At 42.0% G+C, this 26,388-nt stretch overlaps 1 protein-coding gene across 4 annotated transcripts in view; it reads left to right on the top strand.

The window, feature by feature from the left end:
• LOC106586061 (collagen alpha-3(VI) chain) overlaps positions 1 to 23,468 on the top strand; it is a 48,173-nt gene extending 24,705 nt beyond the window's left edge. For 3 of the 4 annotated variants that reach the window (XM_045707914.1, XM_045707913.1, XM_045707911.1), the window contains 21 exons: positions 2,533 to 2,568; positions 3,226 to 3,288; positions 3,616 to 3,678; positions 6,078 to 6,140; positions 6,531 to 6,593; positions 10,529 to 10,579; positions 10,839 to 10,874; positions 11,222 to 11,284; positions 11,593 to 11,655; positions 16,003 to 16,035; positions 16,155 to 16,191; positions 16,431 to 16,936; positions 17,224 to 17,332; positions 17,658 to 18,359; positions 18,610 to 18,718; positions 18,856 to 18,908; positions 19,106 to 19,372; positions 19,700 to 19,783; positions 21,558 to 21,743; positions 22,253 to 22,369; positions 22,682 to 23,468. In XM_045707914.1, the coding sequence (XP_045563870.1) occupies positions 2,533 to 2,568; positions 3,226 to 3,288; positions 3,616 to 3,678; positions 6,078 to 6,140; positions 6,531 to 6,593; positions 10,529 to 10,579; positions 10,839 to 10,874; positions 11,222 to 11,284; positions 11,593 to 11,655; positions 16,003 to 16,035; positions 16,155 to 16,191; positions 16,431 to 16,936; positions 17,224 to 17,332; positions 17,658 to 18,359; positions 18,610 to 18,718; positions 18,856 to 18,908; positions 19,106 to 19,372; positions 19,700 to 19,783; positions 21,558 to 21,743; positions 22,253 to 22,369; positions 22,682 to 22,722 (2,745 nt within the window). In that variant the 3' untranslated portion in view covers positions 22,723 to 23,468. The remainder of the gene's footprint in view (positions 1 to 2,532; positions 2,569 to 3,225; positions 3,289 to 3,615; positions 3,679 to 6,077; positions 6,141 to 6,530; positions 6,594 to 10,528; positions 10,580 to 10,838; positions 10,875 to 11,221; positions 11,285 to 11,592; positions 11,656 to 16,002; positions 16,036 to 16,154; positions 16,192 to 16,430; positions 16,937 to 17,223; positions 17,333 to 17,657; positions 18,360 to 18,609; positions 18,719 to 18,855; positions 18,909 to 19,105; positions 19,373 to 19,699; positions 19,784 to 21,557; positions 21,744 to 22,252; positions 22,370 to 22,681) is intronic. The other variant, XM_045707912.1, reaches the window with a different exon arrangement.
• The last annotated feature ends 2,920 nt before the right edge of the window (positions 23,469 to 26,388 follow it).

Raw genomic sequence — 26,388 nt, 5'->3', positions numbered from 1 at the left:
CATAACAGGATAAAAATGTATTTTGTATAGGTCAATCTAGCAAACCAGGCAACTAAAAGCAACTTTCTGAACAATATTCTGGTTAGTTTCTAGCTTGTTAGCTAGCTAGCTAATGTGAAGTTAGCTGGCTAGCCAGTTCAAATAATGGCCATATCATATAGCTGACAACGTCTTAACTTCAGCTAATTTGTAGTAATTATTACAGGAAAATAAACACAACAAGATCATTGTTTACAAGTTAATGGCGAGCTAATTACAGAAAATAGCTTACGGTTGTGAGTGTAATGAAATAAAAGCTGGGCATTCTACCGGAGAATTTTTAAACTTGGACACTGTCTCGTTGGCCTAACGTTATATCTTAATTTGACTTTGGAACAGGTCATATTGTTCTTCACATTACCGTCTCTGGTAAACACACACTATATAAAATAAAATCTAAGTGTATTTGTCACATGCGCAGGATACAGAATGTGTGTCATAAGTTTCGTCGTCTGAGGAGTAATAAATATCGGACCAATACGCAGTGTGGTAAGTGTCCATACTTAACTTTTATTTTTGAAACGTGAACACTAAACAAAACAAGAAAAACGAACGACAGTCCTGTAAGGCTACACAGCTATACAAAGAAACATCCACCCACAAACACAAGAGAAAATAAACCCACTTAAATATGGCCTCCAATTAGAAGCAACAACAACCAGCTGCTTCTAATTGGAGGTCGTTCCCAAAACGAACATAGAAATAGAGAAACTAGAAAACCCACATAGAAATAGAAAACATAGAACATAAACCAAAAACCCCGAAACACACAAAACAAACACACCCCTGTCACGTCCTGACCAACTACAATAACAAAATGCCCCTTTACTGGTCAGGACGTGACATTGTGTAAATGGTATATAGTGAAATTATTACAGTGGAGTCTTTTGTTTAGACATATAGCTAACATGTAGCTAGCTAAACAATGAACCATAATCCCAACTCCTAACATTACTACACTGCAAGAATCTGCAGGTAGCTAAACAAACTAGGTTCAATGTTAGCTAGCTAATTAACATTAGGCTATAACTAGCAATGCAAATGGCTCTGCGATACAAATAATATTACTACACAGATCATACACGTAACATTAGCTAGCAAGCCAGTCAGATAACATTAGCTAACAGTATGCTTTAACTTGCAATAAAAATGACTTTCTGACAAAATTAGAAATGTATCATATCTGAAAATGTAGCTAGCTAGACTCTGTTACCTGTATACATGGATGAACGCTTCTCCCTCTCTGTCATGGATGCCATGGTTGCCCTTACTTTAAAGCTGTAATCCGGAGACAGGTGTTTTATACAACAGCCTTCTATGTGTTCTGTTTTTGACTCCCTCCGCATATTTTCAATCAATCGCCAGAGTTTTCTCCATCTCCGTAGCTATCATACTCTGTTTCCACCTGGCATTCCACTGATTTCAAAACTCGGTTGTCCAGAAAGTGGAGAGCATTAGCAAAATTTGTGCAGTTCTTTGTGATATCTTTCAAAAAAGCTGCTTTAAAAAGGATTACCTACACATATGAAGCAGCTCATATTACAGACAGAAGCGTGCTACATGGCAGACCAATCCGAACTCATCTCTTGGCATATCCAGCCCAGCCATTATCTCATCCAATCATGGCTAGCGTGAAGGTTCCTGTCTTTTCCATGACTAAACCAACTAGGCTCGTAATTTAACAATTGTATTCGTATTTACAGATGGCATACAAGTTTGTAATTAAGGCACATGAAAGTTCAAATGTTCCAGAAGGCATTTCTGCCATTTTGATTAAAAAAAATTATGTTTACATTCAAATGCCTCTCCTGTGAAGTAGTGACACGTGACATACACCTACTTTCCTGAAACAAGTCACATATGGGTAACAGGGTATTAACATGTTACGCTTGACCAGCTCAGTTTTACACCACAAAAAAACTGAAAATAGCCTAAAATAGTAAAACTGGCTCACTTCACCTGCCTGTATGATTTGATGTTCGGTGTTTCTTTCGAATAATTTAAAAAAAGAAACTGTTTCACCATATTAAAACTACAGTTCAGTTCACATAACAGGGTTGGCCTTAAAACGAGTTACAGATGTAAATGAATCACTAATCACATTATATAAATAATAATCTTCAGAAATGACATTGTCAAAGCAACAAAATATCTAGGGATTTACAATGATGGTGAAACTTGGAGAGATTTTGTGATTAAGTGGGTTAAAATCTTCCTAGAAGTGACACAGGGTTGACAGAGGGAAATGTCAAAATGCTGAATTAGGCACTTTAGCAAGCCTTTATCAATATAATAAATTGGATATATTGAATAATCCATGTGATCTAAATGAAAGTATAACAGGCTTTTAAAATTAAATTGTTCTACTTAAAATGTCAAAATGTACTCATTTTGTGGAACTACCCAGTTAAGCTATGCACCACCACATTATGAGGTAACTCAGTAATAACAGTGGCTGTTTAATTTGTTTCTTTCCTGTTTGGATTATATTAGGGTTCTGATGGTAGAAGAGGCCCACCCGGACAAGCTGTAAGTGAACCCTGAACCTGACCACTTGATGCGTTGCTTAAGAAAGCCTAATGTTTCATAACCAAGCTACATTACTGTATCTGCCATCAGGGAAACCAGCACTTTCACATCCCATCACCCGTTGCTATCTGCATATCTACGACACTTCACATGCACTTGTCAGACTTATGGCCACACTACATACACCCACACTGCATACGTACTGTACCTACTAGCATGTGTGTGTAGCATTTGCAGTAGCATATATGTAGCACATAGCATAATAACATTACCCACACTTAGCAAACTTAACATCAACAAACATCCATTTCTTTCGATGATCAAACGTAGCATATCTAGCTAGCAGCTGTCCTTACTTACATTGGGCTGACTTTCCTTAGTGTTAGCAACTCAATTATCTACAGTAAACCCAATTCATCTAAATTCAACAACCTGATCATGTTTACTGAGGTCCACTCTCCGTGGGGTCATAAGAAAGCGGATGTTTCTGGTTTTCAGGGATACAGTATTTTCAACGGAATTTCCATTTCCCCTAGAAAACGGAAGTGAGGACTCCGCTTAGGCGGCTTTTTATGCCTGCTAAAAAGATGGTTATCTGAGGTCTAATCATACACTGAACTTAATCGAGACGAGACATGGGTTTCTCTTATGTTATAGGGAAACCCTGGCAAACCCGGAGGTAACGGTGTGCAGGGAGAGCCTGGTATCGGAGGATCCAGGGTAAGTGCATCCATCCACTCTGTGTGTTTCTAGACTTGTTGACAGAACATTGTGTAGCTTGAGCTGTGCGTGTATATCCTCCCATGCTAGATTTTATTAATTACTTTCACCACACTTTTATTGGTATGAGTCATTATGTGGGCTTTCCAAGTAGCCATGTCTATACTGGAGCTAGGTGGCCAACAGGCAATTGTACTTCAGGTTCAAATCACACTCACTTTGTAACTAAACACATTTTTTTATCCACCAAATCCATTGATCACTTTGATTCAACAGGAGACCGGTTTCTGATTTAGATGTGTGTTTGTGATGCTTTGTCCTATTTAGGGCCCAGCTGGACCAATTGGTGCACCTGGAACCAGAGGTGAGGACGGGAACCCTGGACCAAGGGTAAGGGAACTACCAGAGCCCTTTTAAATGTGACACATTTCTGATATTGGCATAATGGCAGGTTCTGCAGTATGTTAAGACCTTAGTCTCTACTGTGTATCAAGACATAACGCTTCTAAAAGGAATGGTGGCGAAAACGTTAGTTCTAGTTAATGTAGATTGTATATCTATCTACCCATTCATCTTTGACCTAATTGTTTCAAAGTGGCCTCCCAAGTGGAGCAGCGTTCTAAGGCACTGCATCGTAGTGAGGCGTCACTACAGACCCAGGTTCAATCCCGGGCTGGGTCGCAGCCGGCTGCGACCGGGAGACCCATGAGGCGGCACACAATTGGACCAGCGGCGTCCGGGTTAGGGGAGGGTTTAGCCGGCTGGGATGTCCTTGTCCCATCGTGCTCAAGCGACTCATGTGTGTACAGTGTTTCCTCTGACACATTGGTGTGGGTTAAGCGAGCAGTGTGTCAAGAAGCAGTGCAGCTTGGCAAGGTCATGTTTTGGAGGACACATGGCTCTCGACCTTCGCCTCTCCCGAGTCCCTACGGGAGTTGCAGCGATGGAACAAGACTGAAACTACCAATTGGATATAACAAAATTGGGGAGAAAAAAAGGAGTCAAAAAAAAATATATGTGTCAATGTGCCACAGAGTGATGAATTACCATAGGGTTTTAGTCCTCTTTGATATAAGAAGTTTGTATGTTGACACATTTTAAGTTTGGACTTTGAGCTGTACTGTACATCACCATATGACTTGATGAAAAGGCATCTAATTGTGAATAATTGTAAACACAAACAACTTGCGGTCGGAAAGAAGCAACACATGTTGTCTAGGAAACACAGACAAAATGAATACCTCCCAGCTGGCACACATTTCACATGTGCAGTGCATTTGGAAAGTATTCAGACCCCTTGATTTTTTTCACATTTTGTTACGTTACGGCCTTGTTCTAAAAATGATTCAAACATCTTTTCCCTCATAAATGTACACACAATACCCCATAATGACAAAGCAAAAACAGGCTGTTATAATTTTGCGCATGTATAAAAAAATGTAGTCAGATCCTTTACTCAGTACTTTGTTGAAGCACCTTTGGCAGCGATTACAGCCTGAAGTCTTCTTGAGTATGACACTACAAGCTTGGCCCACCTGTATTTGTGGAGTTTCTCTCATTCTTCTCTGCAGATCCTCTCAAGCTCTGTCAGGTTGGATGGGGAGCGTTACTGCACAGCTATTTTCAAGTCTCTCCAGAGATGTTAGAATGGGTTCAAGTCCAGGCTCTGGCTGGGCCACTAAAGGACATTGAGACTTTTCCCGAAGCCGCTCTTGCATTGTCTTGGCTGTGTGCTTAGGGTCATTGTCCTGTTGACAACCTTCGTCCAAGTCTGAGCAGGTTTTCATCAAGGATCTTTCTGTACTTTGCTCCGTTCATCTTTGCCTCAATCCTAACTAGTTTCCCAGTTCATGCCACTAAAAATCATCCCCACAGCAGGATGCTGCCACCACCATGCTTCACTGTAGGGACGGTGCCAGGTTTCCTCCAGACGTGACGCTTGGCATTCAGGCCAAAGAGTTCAATCTTGGTTTAATCAGAACAGAGAATCTTGTTCCTCATGGTCTGAGAGTCTTTAGGTGCCTTTTGGCCAACTCCAACTCTGTCATGTGCCTTTTACTGAGGAGTGGCTTACATTTGGCCACTCTATCATGAAGGCCTGATTGGTGGAGTGCTGCAGAGATGGTTGTCCTTCTGTAAGTTTCTCCCATCTCCACAAATTAACTCTAGAGCTCTGTCAGTGACCATCGGGTTCTTGGTCTTGGTGGTTTCAAACTTCTTCCATTTAACAGTGATGGAAGGCCACTGTGTTCTTGGAGACCTTCAATGCTGCATACATTTTTTGGTTCCCTTCCCCAGATATGTGCCTCAACACAAACTTGTCTCTGAGCTATATGAACAATTCCTTCAACCTCATAGCTTGGTTTTTGCTCTGGCATGCACCACAGGTGGACTCCAATCAAGTTGTATGAACATCTCAAGGATGGTCAATGGAAACAGGATGCACCTGAGCTCAATTTCGAGTCTCATAGCGAAGGGTCTGATTACTTATATAAATGTGATGTTTCATTTTTTTTACATTTAATACATTTGCTAAAATGTCTAAAAACCTCTTTTCACTTTGTCATTATGGGATTTTGTGTGTAGATTGATGAGAAGTTTTTTCCAATCAACTTTAGAATAACGCTGTAACATAACAAATTGTGGGAAAAGTCAAAGGGTCTGAAACATTTTCGAAGGCACTGTACGAAAACAGGCATTGCTTCAGCATCGATGTAACTTCTTAGATGACAGTGTCATGGGTGTCAATGGTGATAAGATTTCTCAGATTTTTAAATGTTTTATTCCAGGGCCCAGGAGGAGCCCAGGGACCCCCCGGAAACAATGGCAGGAGAGGACCTCTCGGTCGCAAGGTACTGAACTTAACTGATCATCATTGGCATCGCTCTAGTCGAGCTAATGCTTCAGTCATCCCGGGCCTCGTTTAGGTTACAGTAGAATCACATTGGCCTAAGCCTCCCACTTTCCTGTTACTGGACACACATACGCAGCCTATTAGAGTCAACATAGAATGCTCCCTAACAAAACATCCAGGCCCGTGTGTCACGTCTACTTCAAATTAAAGGGGTGAATGCATGTAAATCTAGATGAAATCTCTGCACGACTCAGAAGGAATGTGCTCTCTCTCTCTTGCTCTGCCTCTCTCTTCCATCTCTCCTCTCTCTTTCTTTTTATATCTCTCCCTGTGAACTATCTCTACTATCTCTCTCTCTCTGGCTGTATCTCTGTATCTTTCTTTATAGGGTGAGCCAGGAGAGCCCGGACCCAAAGGCATCGTGGGACCTCTGGGACCTCGTGGTGAGCCTGTAAGTCATTACATCACATCCTGTCAGCTCAACACAACTGGAACCTAGGGAAGGTTAACCAACTGACTATTAATCAGATTGTAGATTACATGAGATCAACATACATTGAGATGGATACAATAAAAATACACAAGTGTAATAAATCATATTGATGTTATTGCAGTTGGAATTATCTTCTTACCCTTCTTATCCTATGAAATTGATACATTTATGAGATGTATTGTTTCATTTGTAGCCCTATGGAATGGTGTTCTTATGAATTTAGGCTTAGAGCAGTGTGACACTTTGATTTTCTCCACATTCTCTACCTTTCTCCTGAAGTGTGTACTTGCACACTCTTAACCATAGTTTTAAGCATTGGATTGGTGTAAGCAATAAGCATTGGCAGGAGGGAGTTTCCACCAATGTTAAAGGGATAGTTCACCCAAATTCCAAATGTACAGTACTTTCGGAAAGTATTCAGACCCTTTGATTTTTTCCAAAATATGTTACGATACAGCCTTATTCTGAAATGGATTACATTCAATTTTTTCCTCTTCAATCTACACACAATACCCCATAATGACAAAGCAAAAACAGGTCTTTAGACATTTTTGCAAATGTATTAAAAATAAAAACTGAAATTTATTATTTACATAAGTATTCAGACACTTTACTCAGTACTTTGTTGAAGCACCTTTGGCAGTGATTACAGCGTCGAGTCTTGGGTATGATGCTACAAGGTTGGCACACCTGTATTTGGCGACTTTCATTCTTCCCTGCAGATCCTCTCAAGCTCTGTCAGGTTGGATGGGGAAAACCACTGCACAGCTATTTTCAGGTCTCTCCAGAGATGTTAGATCGGGTTCAAGTCTGGGCTCTGGCTGGGCCACTAAAGGACATTCAGAGACTGGTGCCGAAGCCACCTCATGGCTTGGTTTTTGCTCTGACATGCACTGTCAACTATGGGACCTTATATAGACAGGTGTGTGGCCTTCCAAATCATGTCCAATCAATTGAATTTACCACAGGTGGACTCCAATCAAGTTGTAGAAACATCTCAAGGATGATCAATGGAAACAGGATGCACCTGAGCTAAATTTCGAGTCTCATAGCAAAGGGTCTGAATACTTATGTAAAAAAGGTATTTCTGTTTTTTATAAGTGCTAAAAACCTTTTTTCGCTTTGTCATTATGGTGTATTGTGTGTAGATTGATGAGGAAATATTTGTATTTAAACCATTTTAGAATAAGGCTGTGATGTAACAAAATGTGGGAAAAGTCAAGGGGTCTGAATGCTTTCTGAATGCACTGTATATAATGGTTTTCTTACCCTATACGCCGGTAAGACAGCAATCCATACCTTGGTTTCTTTTACCGGGCCAGATCAATGTTAAATCCATGTGAGGAAGTGTGTAAGTACACACTTGTAACGCGGGTCGTATAAAGGGGACCAAGGCGCAGCGTGTAGAGTGCTCATATTTACTTTTAATGAATATACTTAAACAAAAACAACAACACGACCGGCAAGAAAATAACTACCCACAAAACCCAGGAAGAAAAACCCCTACTTAACTTCTATGGGCTAGGTGGCACGTCACCGTCCCACTCTATTCAACAGCCAGTGGAAGAGCGTGGCGCGAAATACAAAACCTCAAAAATGCAATAATCTAACCACATTGTCCGATTTCGAAAAGGCTTTACAGCGAAAGCAAAAAATTACATTATATTAGGAGAGTACATAGCCACAAATAATCACACAGCCATTTTCCAAGCAAGCATATATGTCACATAAACCCAAAACACAGCTAAATGAAGCACTAACCTTTGATGATCTTCATCAGATGACACTCCTAGGACATTATGTTATACAAACCATGCATGTTTTGTAAAATCAAGTTCATATTTATATCCAAAAACAGCTTTTTACATTGGCATGTGATGTTCAGAACATGCATTCCCACCCAAAACTTCCTGTGAATTTACTAAATTACTCACCATAAACGTTGACAAAATACATAACAATTATTTTAAGAATTATAGATACAGAACTCATTTATGCAATCGCTATGTCAGATTTTAAAATAGCTTTTCGGCGAAAGCTCATTTTGCAATATTCTGAGTACATAGCTCAGCCATCACGGCTAGCTATTTTGACACCCGCCAACTTCGAGGCTCACTAAACTCAGAATTACTATTAGAAAAATTGTATTAGCATTGCTGATCTTCGTCAGAATGCACTCCCAGGACTGCTACTTCCACAAGAAATGTTGTTTTTGTTCCAAATAATCCATAGTTATGTCCAAATACCTCCGTTTTGTTCGTGCGTTCAGGTCACTATCCGAAGGGTAACGCACGAGCGCATTTCGAGACAAAAAAATACTAAATGTTCCTTTACCATACTTAGAAGCATGTCAAACGCTGTTTAAAATCAATTTTATGGTATTTTTCTCGTAAAATAGCGATAATATTCCAACCGGACAATAGTGTATTTATTCAAAGAGAAAAAGAAAAAACAGCATGGTCGCAGGACCGCGCATCTCCAATCTCTTTGTCACTAGGCAGACCACTGACAAACTGTGCTAGTATACTCTGCCCACAGACAGGAGACGCCTCAATCCGCTTTCTGAAGGCTTTAGAGAGCCAATGGAAGCCTTAGAAAGTGCAACGTAACCCCAGAGATACTGTAGTTTCGAAAGGGACTAGAAAGAAGAACTACAATTTCTCAGACAGGCCACTTCCTGCTTGGAATTTTCTCAGGTTTTTGCCTGCCATATGAGTTCTGTTATACTCACAGACACCATTCAAACAGTTTTAGAAACTTCAGAGTGTTTTCTATCCAAATCTACTAATAATAGGCATATTCTCTGGGAAAGAGTAGTAACCAGTTTAAACCAGTTTAAATCGGGTACGTTTTTTATCCGGCCGTGAAAATACTGCCCCCTAGCCCAGACAGGTTAAATATGATCTCCAATCAGAGGCAACGAGGATCAGCTACCTCCAATTGGAGATCAACCCAAACAACCCCAACATAGAAATAGAAAAACTAGAACTTAAACATAGAAATAGAAAACATAGAACAACCCAAAACACCCCCTGTCATGCCCTATAGAAAATGACATCTTACTAGGGTCAGGACGTGACAACACTTCAGGAGACAGGTAGAGAATCTGGACTCAACCTTAGACGTGCTCCAGGCTCCTAGGCCTCCTGATGGTAATCTGGATTTCACAGTCACGGCCAGTTCAAGGAGCAGCAGGATTTATGTCTCTGAGCTCCTCTCGCTCCTCAGAACCTGGAGTGTGTGTCTTTAATCTCTCAACTGAAGGTCTCCCTAATACCAAACATTCTATCTCGTTTCATTAGCTTCTTACATGATCTGTCCCCATTCTGTGAGTTAGTACATGGTACAAGTACAGGGCTTTCCAACCCTGTTCCTGGAGCATTACTCTCCTGTAGGTTTTCGATCCAACCATAGTTGTAACTAACCTGATTCAGCTTATCAACCAGCTAATTATTAGAATCAGGTATGGAAGATTAGGGTTGGAGAGCCCTGTATTTGTACATACTATCCTCGTACTCTATTGATCAGTTTCGATAAGACAGTTCTATTTCTCAACCATTACCCCAGGCTGTATATTAGACCTGGGTTTAAATACTATTTGAAACTTGCAAATACTTTGAGTATTTTCTTGTGCCTGCCTGGAGTGCCATATGGGCAGGGTAGGAACGTTTGGGACCATTTCATTACTTATGTTGCCCCAGGCAGGCTCAATCAGGCACAGTGAAAGTATTTGATGATTTTGAATACTATTTGAACCCAGGTCAGCTGTACTTACAGTGACATTGTTCAGTGTTAGTTTAACGCACATGGTACTTTTAACTATAAGATTGGGTCAGTAGACAATACTGTGCCATCTTTCAAATTGCAGTAAGCACAGTATCCTCTTCTTACAGGGCGAAGATGGTCGAGATGGATTTGGAATCGCAGGGCCCAAAGGAAGAAAGGTAAACAATCATACATTTGACAAAATACAATTTGCAACTGTTTGTACTGTATGTCCCTCATATTCATCTGTTCAGTCCAAGCTGTCCAATCTGCACCTAAAGAATTCATGTGATCATGTTGTATAATGTTGTCTGGAGCAGCCTACTACTTTTAAATATCCAACAAAATCAATCAATCAATCAATGTTCTATGTTATAATGAGCTTGCATGATATTTTAAATATATGCTCAAATGAACAGACAAGTGTCTTCCTTACAGGGTGATGAGGGCTTCCCAGGATTCCCAGGACCAAAGGTAATGTCAAGAACATAATCACTGTCAGATTTTATTCAGTTAAACTGAAGAATTGTTAAAATTAAGAATAGAGCTCCTTTTCACTCAAATAATCTCAGGTTGTCCTGTAATATGGGCTCTCTTGAATTAGTCACTTTTGACACAAGGGTTGTGTTCACTAGGGCACACCGTAGCAAAATGTGTTGCACTGGAAAATGATAACGATAATTTCTTATTAGACAAGTTCACATGGTACCTTCCTGTTTCGAGCCATTTTCTTCAGTTTCTTGCCAAATTAACATGACCAAGGTGTCTGTCTTATTGTTCCCTGTGACAGTTCCCACACTGATGTTTCTGTCACCATACAGGGAGCGGCAGGTGATGGCGGAACCAATGGCGGACCAGGACCCATAGGAAACCGTGGCCAGAGGGTGAATGTTTTAGCTGGGGTGGGAGACTGGGATTAGGAGTGCTGTGTGCTCTGGGAGTTTCTTAACTGCTATTATAACTAAAACAACCACTGATAAGTGTTTGTTTTACCTACCTCAGTTGACTGCACAGACTGTAAGTTGCTCTGGATAAGAAAGTCTGTTAAATGACCAAGATGTGAATGTAAAAATATCAGGGTAGAGTGTACCATATGTGTACAGTATGGGTCAATTATGTGTATGTTTGGAATGTAATCATACACAATGATGTTGTAAATCTAACTTTTTATGCTGTTGTATTGCTCTTATAGGGTGTTTCAGGAGAAATTGGTACTCCAGGTCAGAAGGGAGAGGTTGGATACCCCGGGCCTTATGTAAGCACTGACTTAACTGTACATCATAGATCCCTTTCCCGTACCCAGATTAATCCTGGTCCTGGACTGAAAGGCATGTTCAATCGACATTCTCCATTTAGAATGCCTTTTAGTCCAATACTAGGCTTAATCTTGGTCCAGGAAACCAGCCCCATGTGTTCACAACCCGGAGAGACCCTTTATAAACTTATTCTCTCCTTTGCTCTGTACAATAGTCCATAACTGCATAAAGATTCATTCATAGTCATGACTAATAGTCTAAGACTAGTTAGTAGTCTAGTAAAATAATTTAAAAAATAATTTAAAAAAATAATTAAAAAAAAATAAAAAAAACATAAGTATTACGACCCTTTACTCAGTACTTTGTTGAATCCCCTTTGGCAGCGATTACAGCCTTGAGTCTTCTTTGGGTATGATGCTACAAGCTTGGCAAACCTGTGTTTGGGGAGTTTCTCCCATTCTCTGCAGATTCTTTCAAGCTCTGTCAGGTTGGATGGGGAGTGTCGCTGCGCAGCTATTTTCAGGTCTCTCTAGAGATGTTCGAGGGGGTTCAAGTCCAGGCTCTGGCTGGGCCACTCAAGGACATTCAGAGACTTGTCAAAATCGAATCAAATCAAATTGTATTTGTCACATGCGCCGAATACAACAGATGTAGACCTTAAAGTGAAATGCTTACTTACAAGCCCTTAACCAACAATGCAGTTTTAAGAAAAGTGTTAAGAAAGTATTTAATAAATAAACTGAAGTAATGTGCGATGACACAGGTTAGTCGAGGTAATTGAGGTAATATGTACATGTAGGTAGATGTAAAGTGACTATGCATATATAATAAACAGAGAGTAGCAACAGTGTAAAAATGGGTTGGGGGGGTCATTGCAAATAGTCTGGGTAGCCATTTGGTTAGCTGTTCAGGAGTCTTGTGGCTCAGCCTTGTCAATGAGAATGAGGGGCATGCATGGCCCACCTTTTCTTGTAGTCCACGATCATCTACTTAGTCTTGATCACTTTGAGGGAGAGGTTGTCCCTATAGCCTGTCTTATCGTTGTCGGTGATCAAGCCTACCACTGTTGTGTCGTCTGCAAACTTGATGATGGTGTTGGAGTCCTGCTTGGCCATGCAGTCATGGGTGAACAGGAAGTACATGAGGGGACTGAGCACGCATCCCTGGGGATCCCCCGTGTTGAGGATCAGCGTGAGATGTGTTGTTATCTACCCTTACCACCTGGGGGCGGCCCGTCAGGAAGTTCAGGATTAATTTGCAGAGGGAGGACTTTAGTCCCAGGGTCCTTAGTTTAGTGATGAGCTTTGAGGGCACTATGGTGTTGAACGCTGAGCTGTAGTCAATGAATAGCATTCTCACGTAGGTGTTCCTTTTGTCCAGGAGGGAAAGGGCAGTGTTGAGTGCAATAGAGAATGCGTCATCTATGGATCTGTTTGGTCGGTATGCAAATTGGAGTGGGTCTATGGTTTCAGGGATAATGGTGTTGATGTGAGCCATGACCAGCCTTTCAAAGCACTTCATGACTACAGACGTGAGTGATACGGGTTGGTAGTCATTTAGGCAGGTTAACTTGGTGTTCTTGGGCACAGGGACAATGGTGGTCTGCTTGAAACATGTTGGTATTACAGACTCAGGAACAGGTTGAAAATATCAATGAAGACACTTTCCAGTTGGTGCTCGGAGTACACGTCCTGGTAATCCGTCTGGCCCTCCGGCCTTGTGAATGTTGACCTGTTTAAAGGTCTTACTCACATCAACTACGGAGGGCGTGATCACACAGTCGTCTGAAACACCTGGTGCTTTCATGTATGCTTGTGTGTTGTTTGCCTTGAAGCGCGCACAGAAGTCATTTAGCTCGTCTGGTAGGCTCGTGTCACTGGGCAGCTCATGGCTGTTCTTCCCTTTGTAGTCCGTAATCATTTGCATCCCTACCACCTCTGACGAGTATCGGAGCCGGTGCACTAGGATTCAATCTTAGTCCTGTATTGACACTTTGCTTGTTTGATGGTTAGTCAGAGAGCATAGCGGGGTTTCTTATAAGCATCCGGGTTAGAATTCTGCTCCTTGAAAGCGGCAGCTCTACCCTTTAGCTCAGTACGGATGATGACTCTAATCAATGGTTTCTGGTTGGGGTATTTACGTACAGTCACTGTAGGGACGATGTCATCGATGCACTTATTTATGAAGCCAGTGACTGATGTGGTGTACTCCTCAATGCCATCTGAAGAGTCCCGGAACATATTCAGTCTGTGCTAGCAAAACAGTCCTGTAGCTTAGCATCTGCGTCATCTTACATCTTCCGTATTGACGAGTCGCTGGTACTTCCTGCTTTAGTTTTCGCTTCTAAGCAGGAATCAGGAGGATAGAGTTACAGTCAGATTTGCCAAATGGAGGGCGAGGGAGAGCTTTGTATGCGTCTCTGTGTGTGGAGTAAAGGTGCTCTAGAGTTGTTTTCCCCTCTGGTTGCACATTTAAAATGCTGGTGGAAATGAGGTAAAATGGATTAAGTTTTTCCCTGCATTAAAGTCCCCGGCCACTAGGAGCGCCGCCTCTGGATGAGCATTTTCTTGTTTGCTTATGGCCTTATATAGCTTGTTGAGTGCAGTCTTAGTGCCAGCATCGGTTTGTGGTGGTAAATAGAAAGCTACAAAAAATATAGATGAAACTCTCTTGGTAAATAGTGTGGTCTTCAACTTATTGTGAGATACTCACGCAAAACCTCAAGACTTCATTTGTATTAGATTTCGTGCACCAGCTGTTATTGACAAATAGACACAGACCACCACCCCTTGTCTTACTGGAGACAGCTCTTCTATCTTGCCGATGCACGGAAAATCCAGCCATCTGTATGCTGTCCATGTCGTTGTTCAGCCACGACTCGGTGAAACATGAGATATTATAGTTTTTAATTTCCCGTTGGTTGGATAGTCTTGATTGGAGCTCATACAGTTTATTATCCAATGATTGCACGTTGGCTAAAAGGACTGATGGTAGAGGCGGGTTACCCAAAGCCACTGCTGTGTTTGGTGCTCTTGGCTGTGCACTTAGGGTTGTTGTCCTGTTGGAAGGTGAACCTTCACCCCAGTCTGAGGTCCTGAGCGCTCTGGAGCAGGTTTTCATCAAGGATCTCTCTGTACTTTGCCACATTCATCTTTCCCTCAATCCTGACTAGTCTCCCAGTCCCTGCCTCTGAAAAACATCCCCACATCATGATGCTGCCACCACCATGCTTCACCATAGGGGTGGTGCCAGGTTTCCTCCAGACGTGACATTTACGCTTGGCATTCAGGCCAAAGTATTCAATCTTGGTTTCATCAGACGAGAGAATCTAGTTTTTCATGGTCTGAGAATCCTTTAGGTGCCTTTGGCAACTCCAAGTGGGCTGTCATGTGCCTTTTTCTGAAGAGTGGTTTCCTTCTGGCCACTCTACCATAAAGGCCTGATTGGTGGAGTGCTGCAGAGATGGTTGTCTTTCTGGAAGGTTCTCCCATCTCCACAGAGGAACTCTGGAGCTTTGTCAGAGAGACCATCGGGTTCTTAGTCACCTCTCTGACCAAAACCCTTCTAAGCTCGATTGCTCAGTTTGGCCGGGTGGCCAGCTCTAGGAAGAGTCTTGGTGGTTATAAACTTCTTCCATTTAAGAATGATGGAGGCCACTATGTTCTTGGGGGCCTTCATTGCTGCAAGAATGTTTTGTTACACTTCTCCAGATCTGTGCCTCAACACAGTCCTGTCTCGGAGGTGTGGGACCTTATATAGACAGGTGTGTGCATTTCCAAATCATGTCCAATCAATTTAATTTACCACAGGTGGACTCCAATTAAGTTGTAGAAACATCTCAAGGATGATCAATGGAAACAGGATGCACCTGAGCTCAATTTGAATTCTCATAGCATAGGGTCTGAATACTTATGTAAATAAAGTATTTCTGTATTTAATACATTTGCAAGAATTTCTGAAAACCTGTTTTTGCTTTGTCATTATGGGGTATTTTGCTTAGATTGATGAGGATTTTTTTTCATTTAATCCATTTTAGAATAAGGCTGTAACGTAACAAATGTGGAAAAGGGGAAGCGAACTGAATACTTTCTGAATGCACTGTACAGCATGTCACATTATAAATAACCATAAATATACTTCTGTAACATTTACAGTCTTTGGAGGTTTGCCAAGTAGAATATGTATTGTTTATAACGTCAATATAATCTGTTCATTATTTATGTAATTGACACAAATAATGGTGTTGTTGTCTAGAGAGGTGCCAGGCCTGAGAGTGTAGCCTATTGCTTTGTCTCCTTCCAGCTGTGTCCGTCTGTTGTTCAACTCTGCTGTTTTTCTTCCCACAGGGCCAGAAAGGACCGAGAGGACCTGGCGTTGTGGTGGGAGTCCATTTATCAGACAGAAAACATTTTGTATAGGAAAAATTTGACCAAAGTTTACATGTGTGGAATATGTATATGTCTTAACATCAGTTTTAAATTGTTCCTTTTCTCCTCAGCAATGTGACTTGGTAAAGAAAATCAGAGACAACTGTCGTAAGTATAAAATGCTTACACTGATTAGCATGTAATATACCTTATTTAACTGATTCATTGGTGCCGAAAAGGGCGGCCAGGACCCCCCACTTTAATGTCACCCTCCAATTTTATGTCGTGTAAAACCACCTTAGATGCACACTGCATAACCCACCTCCCTCTCCTGCTCTGGCACTCATACACTTGACATAGGAGTATTAATGCCCCAAAACCTGTTTTCTTTTTCGTTTTATTCTTAGCTTGCTGCTATGGTCAGCAGGAGTGCCCACTCTACCCTACCGAGCTGGCCTTCGCCCTGGACACCTCCGATGGCGTGGGTAGGCCTGCCTTCAACAACATGCGTGACGCCGTGCTCCGCCTGGTTGGCAACATCACCATCGCCGAGAGCAACTGCCCGCGCGGCGCCCGAGTGGCCCTCACCCTCTACAACAATGAAGTTACCACCGAAATCCGCTTTGCAGACGGGCTGAAGCGGCGCGCACTCGTGCAGCGTGTGGAGGGCCTCCAGGCATTACAGACACGCAAACAGCGTAGCCTGGAGACAGCCATGAACGTCTTGGCGCAGAACACCTTCAAGAGGGTGCGCAGCGGCTTCCTCATGAGGAAGGTGGCCATCTTCTTTGTTAATGGGCCAGTGAAGGATCAGCGGGCAGTAAGCGCAGCCGCCCTACGCCTCTATGACTCCGGCATCGCCTCAGTGTTCCTGACCAACAAAGAGGATGGCCAGCTCACCAGAGCTCTGAAGGTAATGTAAAGCAGGTAAAGGAGCAGACAAGAGGCAGAAAAATAGGCTCTGTCACCAGAACACAGAGCAGGTTTATAATTTTGGCTCTGCTCTAATGTCTGCACCAGCATACTGTAGAATGAGGCAATGTATTCTGCATGCAATGTGGTAGTATAGATATTGAAATGTAGTTATTGTTCTGGTACCTGAAAGTAGTATACAACACTTAAAAATGAATTTACAGAGATGTCTTGTCAGCTGACCTGAACATGTTTTTGACATGTTGTTACCTCCTCTCTTTGTGTCAGATGAACAGCACTGGGTCAGCACTGGGTCAGGTGATTGTGCTGCCCAATCCCGGAAGTGCACAGTACAACTCAGCTATCCAAAAGGTCATGAACTGCCACATCTGCCTGGGTAAGAGCTTTTCTCATATCCTTAGAGACTAACTTCAAACAAATTCTGCAATGAACTGTTATTTGAATTCCTATGCAACAACCAATACATTGTGCATTCTTGTTTTCTAAATTTTTTATGGAACACTATTTATTTTTAATGGTGTTACTGATTTTCCCACACTTTCCTTCTGATCATAGTAATTCTATTGTAAGCTAATTGGATGCACATTGCCTGCCATTGACAGTTGCAGAAAATTGCTTTCTAAACAAATCCAGTGGGACATAATGAAAACCATAACAAGCCAAAATGCCTGAGCCCATTTATGTGTTCCTTTGTTCTCCAGACTCCTGCGCCCCGGACCAAATGTGTGACTATGTTCCCCCTCAGCAGTCAAGAGACAGGAGGGCCTCCACCACCGATGCGGACATTGACATGGCCTTTGTCATGGACAGCTCCGAGACCACCCACCTCACCGTCTTCACTGAGATGAAACGCTACGTTGCACACATCGTAGAGCATTTGGAAGTCTCGTCGGACCCCATGGCATCCATCCACCACGCCCGTGTGGCCGTAATCCAGCATGCACCCTATGAGTTCCTGCGCAACAGCAGCGGCTCACCCATCCTTGTGGATGTGGGCCTAACTGACCACCGCTCGGCCCAGGACATCCGCAACTTCCTGCTTGAGAAGACGCCCCAACTGGAGGGTGGGCGGGCGCTGGCAGTGGCCATCGAGCACACAGTGGAGCAGGTGTTTGAGAAAGCACCCCACCAGCGAGACCTCAAGGTTCTGATGTTGTTTGTGACAGGCCCCGTGGAGCAGGATGAGGAGCGGCTGGTTGCTGTGGCCACCGAGGCCAAGTGTAAGGGCTATTTCTTGGTCATCTTGGGTGTGGGCGAGAAGCTGGGTGCTGGGGACACCCGCGTGCTGACGCGCATGGCCAGCGAGCCGTCCGACGTCTTCTTCAAGAGGCTGACCAGCACCACGCACTTCTACGACAAGCACATTCAGAACTTTGGCCGACTGCTGCCCAAGTATCTCAGCAGTGAGTGCATTATTTTACACTGTTGCTGTCTATTGAGTATCTGTTTGATTTATGTTAATCTTGTATTCACTGAAAACAGGTTTTTCATAGACAAAGCAAATTCAATAATTAGATTGAATGCACATACTTGTGGACACATTGATTGTCGTTCTGGTTTTAATTGTGGAAACCACTTACAAACACCTTTAATGGCCTTTTTGTCAGGTTGATACTGTATGTGAACATTGTCCTTTTCCTCTTGTGTCTGCAGTTGAGAACGTTTTCTACATGTCCCCTGAAGTCTCCAAAAACTGTCACTGGTACCAGAGTGACCAGCCATTCCCCAAGTTCCCCTTCCCCAAGTCACACCACAGCCAAGCGTGAGTATTCAGATCATGTTTATCACGTGTATAGTTACTAAATTGTTTATCATGTTTGTCATGTAAATCGCTATATAGATAACTTTATGTATTGGTAGAATCCTATATAACATGTGTCAATAATCCACTCTGCGTAGGAAACATCAAAAACACGAAAAACACCAGGCAGTCCATCCAAGAAAGCACAACGGTACATGAAATAGCAGGGTTTACCACCAGTTCAATAAATCAATACCAGTCATGTTTTGTCTCCCGTGGTGGTTCAAAGACTAATCATTTGTGAATGTGTATGTTTTTATCTGTGTGTTTTTTTTATGCCTGTATGTGTGTATGTTATGTGTGTATGTGTTTTATGTCTGTGTGTGTGTCAATATGTTTTATCCCTAGACCAAGACTCAGACGAGTTGCACGTAGCCAATGTTACTTCCAGCAGCCTGACCCTGCGCTGGGCCAGCCCGGACCCCAAGCACATGGCCTACTTTAAGGTGGTGGTGACGCGCCTGCGTGACAACACACTGGTGTTGAGGAGAAATGTGACGGGCACGGAGCTCACTGTTGGTGGCCTGGAGAGCGCCCAGACCTACCACGTCGTGGTGACCACACACACCGCCCAAGGCCACGTTGCGGCCACCCACAAAGGCACTATTACTACCAGTAAGTCCATGATACACACCACAACGATTGTCTGGTCTGCTTAGGTTTTACCCGTTTTCCCCCAGCAATGGTGATGTCAACCTGAAAATCATCGTTAATGACAGTTTTGCCTGAGCAATTGATAGAAATGTGTATACTGTACAGTAGGCCTATATCGGTTTGTTTCGGAAAACCATCTTTCTTTCTTTCATATATTTTATTGGAATGTTTTTTGTGTGCAAAGCAAAACAAAACATGCCACCTGGTGGCAGACTAGCCACACAACATCCATCAATATCTGTATAACTGAATCCACTGACCATTATTATGTAATATCTGATTGGACAGAAGCAGCAGCAGAGCATAAGGTCACTGCCCCCATGGAGGTGACAGGTATCATGGCCACTACACCACTGGACAAACCAGAGATTGGTGAGTGACACCTGTGTGTGTGTGTGTGTGTGTGTGTGTGTGTGTGTGTGTGTGTGTGTGTGTGTGTGTGTGTGTGTGTGTGTGTGTGTGTGTGTGTGTGTGTGTGTGTGTGTGTGTGTGTGTGTGTGTGTGTGTGTGTTTGGTTTTACTATCCTTGTAGGGACTGAAGTCCTCACAAGGATAGTAAAACAAGGAAAATTCGGACAAGTAGGGACATTTCGCTGGTCCCCACAAGGAAAAAAGGCTATTTTAGGTTTAGGGTTAGAATTAGGGTTAGGGTTTAGGGATTAGGTTTAGGATTAGGGGTTTGGGGCTAGGGTTTAGGGAAAATCAATTGTTTGGTCCCCAAAAGGACAGTAGAACAAACGTGTGGCGAGGGTTGGCATGTGTGAGCGAGGGTTGGCATGATTCAAACCATGTTTTGGGCCTTTAAAAAGTGGGCCTTTAAAAAATGTGCCTTTTTAATCTATATTCAGAAGGGGCCGACTGGCCATCATGCTAAATGGGCTGGTAAATTTTTAGCCCAGTTGGCCCATCTAACTTTTTAGCACAAAATGCTCCTTATCTGGTTAATAATGGGGGCCTCAAGGAAAAATAAATCTACCTGAGGAATGTTTCAGTTGCATGTAACTTCTTATTTAGACTTTTTTTGGAAGTATGTACCAGCTGTGACGGCAGTAAATGACTATAGTTACTAATCGACACATCATATTTGTTGAGTTACGAACATATTTTGACATGATTAACCTTGAAAAGCTGGTGAATGGCTCTGCTCTGCTTATAAGCCACTATAAAGTCACCTTTGATTGCTCCAGGGGGCCCACATTGATTTTGTGTCACTCATATAGAGATATCATATGAAGATGGCATAAGTCATGGCAAAATGTGTAGAATTGCAAAAAACATGCTTTTAAACACAAAAGTTACTCACTACCCCATGACAAAATTTGTATGAGACCAAATCTCGCTTAAATCCTACAGTATATATAAAATAATATATGGAATTTAGCTGATGCGTTTACAATGCAGAAATATTGATGTGCTGCTCATAATGCTGTACGATCCTGGAGGGAAAAGTGTGTTACATATATGAAGCCCTATGTTGCTGTACATTATAAGTGATTATGGTTATACTTATAATATATTAGGAGTACTGATATACATAATTATCAGTCATTGTGTGTCTATAACTGTGATTATAATGCATTATTACTCTATCTTAGTGCATTATGAGTACATGTATAATGCATTATACATATGCGCTTCATAGAAAGTGTTGCCTATTGTCAGGCTACGGTGGAAAAAACCTGCGTCACATATAATGCTGTTCAATACGTCATCCAAATGCTTTGTGAGACAGCTGACATTGAAGTCACTTCCTCCTCAAGCAACATGTCTAGGTTTCAGGCAGGAAACCCTCTCAATTCAAGCATGATTTCAATTCAGTCCTCTTGCCCAGTGCTGTGGAAAACTCTGATACTAAATCTACACTGTAGCAGGTTAATTTCCTCTGTGTTCACTCTACAAACAATGAGCCCCTTTGTGTCTGGCAAAGAGTTCATATTATGATCTATAGTACTGTAAACTATATCCAAGATCTTGAGTTTGAAGAAGGAATGGCTTGTGGTAGGGAGTGCCTTCTCTCAAGTTGTCGATCATATTCACCATATTCATCTCTATTATGTTGCAATTTATTTCCTATTGGATCAACTGATGCAGTTGATTCCCGTGTGTCACACATTCATTGACCTGCCTATGCTCTCCTCCCTCACAGCGGCCTTGACAGGAGTGGAAATTTGTCAGTTCCCCAAAGAGGAAGGCACCTGCGCAAAGTTTGTTCTCAAGTGGCACTACGACCCCCTTAGCAAGAACTGCACACGCTTCTGGTACGGAGGCTGTGGCGGCAACCAGAATCGCTTCGAAACTCACGAGGAGTGTGAGAAGGCCTGTGGAAAAGCAGGTGGGTCTCACTAGTCATCATATCTGTTTCTGTGTGTGTGTGTTTGTGTCTGTATGTCTATCTGTTATGCCAGTGCCTGACCATCTATCTGTCCATTCATCCATCTAGTCTGTCTATTTGTACAAGCATTATATCTAGTCACCGGTGTCTGCCTGTTTGCCAGTCCGTCTATTTGTCGATATGTCCATCTATTTAATCATTGGTCTGTATATTTATATATCAATCTAGCTGTTCCGTTGTTACCCATCTGCTTTTAGTCAGATACGTTTATTGGGACTTAACTAAGCATGACAGGTTGCCAACAGTGGAACATAAACGGTTTTGCTTCCATATGGGTGGGTAAACAGAGGATAATGTACAGTAGTACACACCTTATCAGAGGTAGATGTTCCATCTGTCAATCCATCGTCTAAAATGTATTTCTCGGGGACAGACATGTTATTGCAAATATTGTGTATGTGTAAATAAATGCTCAGTGGAGTTTTCCTTCAATCTTGTCCTGAGGGCAGCTCTGCCTCGAGGGCAGAAGGCATGGGATTGGTTGGATGAAAGCCGTGCAAACAGCGGGCGGCGCTCACAGCGACGAGTGAGAATAAAAGGAAAGAGAAGAAAAGGCTCCCTAGGTGGTAGGTTGGTGGTAGAACGGGGGCGTATCAAAGTTACTTTGTATATGAGTTTTCATATTCAAAGTTGCTCTTTGGAATCTTACCACAACACCTAACCTTCACCAATAACATTTATTTTCTAAACTTAACCCAACCCCTAACCCTAACCTTAGCCAATTGGGATTACTTGTCACATTTCATGCCTAACCATAACCAAACACGTGTTTCTGCCGTTGAGGCGGACCTGCCCTCAGAACAAGATAAATGAAATGCAGGTAGAATTGTTTTTGTTTAAAAATCATGTCTGTCTTCTTTCCTGCTTTTCACCGACAGCACCTGTCAACCAAGGAGTCATTGCCGCAATAAAAACGTAGGAGGACATTGATTCATTCTCAACATATACCTCTACCGAGGAGATTCTGAGGAAAATCAACAAAAATGGCCAACGAGAAGCTATACCAAAGGAGAGGTGGCTGCACTGGATTCCACAAACAGCATTTGATCAAAATAAGTATTGAAGTAGTCTATATCACAAAAAGAAAGAAAGCAAATCAATTTGCTGCATGATTTTTCCTACTGGTGCTATATAGTGTTTTTATTTTATTTTTCTCTCTGGTTGAGTTGCGGAGTACATCCAGTGTTTGTAATGTAACATTTCCGGAACAGTTACAGAATATGTTTTTCATTAAAAAGTTAAACTCATAATTTTATTAAGTAATGTGTATGAATATCTTGGGACATAGATTATCAATAAATCCTTATTTACATACGCACATGCACATACACTCACAGGTCCACAATGACTTTGAAAGAGTCATCATACTTTTATATTACTTCTCTATATCCCCCAATACAGACTTTCATCACCATGCAGATGTTTACACAAGTCCAATCTAGCAGTGTGTATATAATAACATTTAAACCAATTTCTCAGCATGGAAAGGAATTCATCATGTAATGTAAATGCACTTCTGGAACCACTGCCTCAAACACACAAGTTCCAGTTTTTGAATATGGAATGTACTTATCAAGTTGTTAGTGTTTTTTTGTTTTGTTTTACTTAACTTTGTGTTTCATCTGGGAACGGGGGAAATAAACATTTATTAGACTTTCTAATAAACTTGAGCATTGGATTTCTTCTTTTTGCTACATGACTCAGTTTGAGAGCAAAGCTCTTTAACAGTACTCACTGGTCCCTGGAGACTGTGAAATGTTAGACTGACCAAAAAAGAGAGAGGACAAAAGCAAAAAAACAAAGACCTAACAGAGTGAGAGATCCTGTGTGTGTGTGTGAGTGTGTGTGCGTGCGTGCTTCTGTGTGAGTGTGTGCGTGTGTGTGTGCGATACTGACGCAACATAGGATAGTTTTTATATAATTCATGAGAGGAGTGGGAAAAGGCCAAAGCAAAGCACTTACTGTCAAACAGAAGTCATTTGAGGCAAGGATTTGATCACCTAACCACTATAGAAATCCAGATGATATACTCTAGGTGAAATAGACCTACTAGGCACCATTTAAGTATTATGTTCCACTGTTGAAGATATAATTGCCATGGTATGATTGGCTTTATACTGTGCTCATTAAGTTGCTGCACTCATCTAAGTGATCAAATTCTTGTTAATTGTGACAAGCGAAAGTATTTCTCTGTGGTCTATTATACATTTTTATCACAACATCAACCTGTCTTGACTGGTCTAGCTAAGTATGACTGGTACAGTAGACCATACTTTATTCTTCTGAGGCTAAATGGATGAGAGACACTGAACCTTGCCTGTCACAGGCAGAGATAACGCTGGCCAAATAGTTTGCAGGGACCCTCTGTAAATGAGAATGTGTTCTCAGTCGACTTACTTGGTAAAATAAGGGTTAAATAAAAATAAATAAAAATCTTTGTAACACTAAGACTGCACTTTCATGCTGGCTGCCTGTGTAGAAACGGGTCAAGTCCAAGGAGCTCAAACTGTTCTGGGGACTGTGGAGGAGGAAAGGTGATTTATGAGTTTGGGCTCAGTAGTGTTAGAGAAGGGGTCCAGTGACCCCCCTAACTCAGCACAATAACTCCAGATGTTCTACCTCTGCAGTTGTTTTGATGGCCAAGATATGACTGTTCCCTTCACAAAAATCCTCCTTAAAAACGCAAAACAATTAAGCCCTGTCGCAAATGAGACATTTGGATCAGGGAATGAGGGGAAAGGCATCCAACTCCCTAACCTCTTTTTAATGTTGATCACTATGGTAACTCAACAAGCAACAGTGTCACAACATATTGACTGAACTTTCTGTGAGAAGAATTGATCAAATGATTACTGGAAGGAGAAGTTGTTTTTTGATTGGATCTTTCAGGACTGCCCATGTTTTATATAAAAAAAATTGTGTTTAGACTAAGTACGTTATCAAACAGTAGAATTATAGTACTGTAATTGTTATACTTATACATGTAATCTGGATAAGCTTATAAACATGTAATAGTGTACACTTTCTGAGTAAGCCCTGTTGGCCGTGTGGGACTATTGTACAGTACCTCAAGGAAAATGACCTCATGGCTGTGATCTATTTGCTGATGAGGGAGTGTTGAGATATCCCATGCGAAGTGTGCAGAGGCTTACTTGTCACAAAGCACTTATTAAAATACGTGCTTGGTGACTTTATGTAACCATTCGCTTAGCATGCATTCACTAGTGAACAGTCTCCACTCAAATTAGCTGCTCTCAATTAGAAGTGAGACATGGGGTGTACTCACTAGGGACCAAAAGGAATCAAATGGGCTGAAACTGGGAGAGACTAATGTGAATTTGTCTGTTTGCAAAACATTTTGCTACAGTGTGCACTAATGAATGGAGCTGTTTATATGAGGAGTGTGGCGTACCGTTATTTTATTCTTCAGAATGTTCAGGTTAGTTTTGTAAAGCAAATCAAAAACTGTTAAACTGTTCTCAACAGCTGTGTGTCTAATGGCATGGAATCAAACACACACACACACACACAAACCATTATGCACTCTGGCACATACAGACATACTGGATACAAGCCTCCTTCTGTTTTCCAGTTGGGTTTGCTCACGCAAGCTTTTTGTGCTTGCTCTGCATTCTCTTTGTTTGTAAAAGCATCCCCATCCTGAATAACACATTTAATGTCCACTGATCAATAGTTTAAGCTGTGATAAATAACCAGCATGTGTTCCAAGTGTTGCCTCTTATAGCTCATCCAAGAGAGGCTCACACAGCTTGACAAACACATGCACAGACTCCCAGTGCAGTTACGTGAACTTGATGAGCAGCGTGTGGATTTCACAGTGACAGATGCATTGTTTTGTGTTGTTTTCCCCAACATATTTTCCTGTGCTGCCACAGCTGAGCCCAAGCTAGCTAGCTCCTCCATGGTTCTCCAAGAGTTGTGGTTTGTCCTCAGAGAGTTGTCAGCCGTCCATGTAGAACAGAAACGAGGGCCACGCCAGACTGGCACCAACCATGTCAGAGTTTCCGTTGGGCATGATGAGTGACTAAGCGTTGTACTGCTGTGCATTCAGCGTGGGCCAAAGAAAACGTCCCTCTCCTTGTCACTATGCCACCACCGTCTACCGAATTATCTCCCTTTACTAAAAACATCCACCCTCAGCGCTATTAACCTCACTTTATCATGGTCTTGGTTTCCAGTTGACAATGTAAGTGACAGGGTTCACAGAGAACTGCGTTCAAAACCATAGAATTAGTCATTTTTCTGTCTACAACCACGGTCGCCTACTAGTTCTCCGTATTTCGAAAGGCAGGTGTGTGACTAACCTCAGTGTGGGGAGTTTGCATCATCATCCTGTCACAGAGTGCCGACAATTGGTCATTTCATTGCAATTCCAGCCATTATAAGTCATGGTAAATGTTGTGATGAATGTTCGTAGGGGACTAATGACACCAAGTAGGGTAACACTTTATTTGGATAGTCCATCTGTAGATGCTCTACAGCAGGGGTGTCAAACTCATTTCATGGAGGCATGGTGTCTGCTGGTTTTTGTTTTTTCCTTTCAATTGAGACCTAGGCAACCAGG

The sequence above is a fragment of the Salmo salar genome, chromosome ssa25, assembly GCF_905237065.1.
Source record: "Salmo salar chromosome ssa25, Ssal_v3.1, whole genome shotgun sequence".
NCBI classification, from domain to species: domain Eukaryota; kingdom Metazoa; phylum Chordata; class Actinopteri; order Salmoniformes; family Salmonidae; genus Salmo; species Salmo salar.
This window is presented reverse-complemented; position numbering and strand designations above follow the sequence as displayed.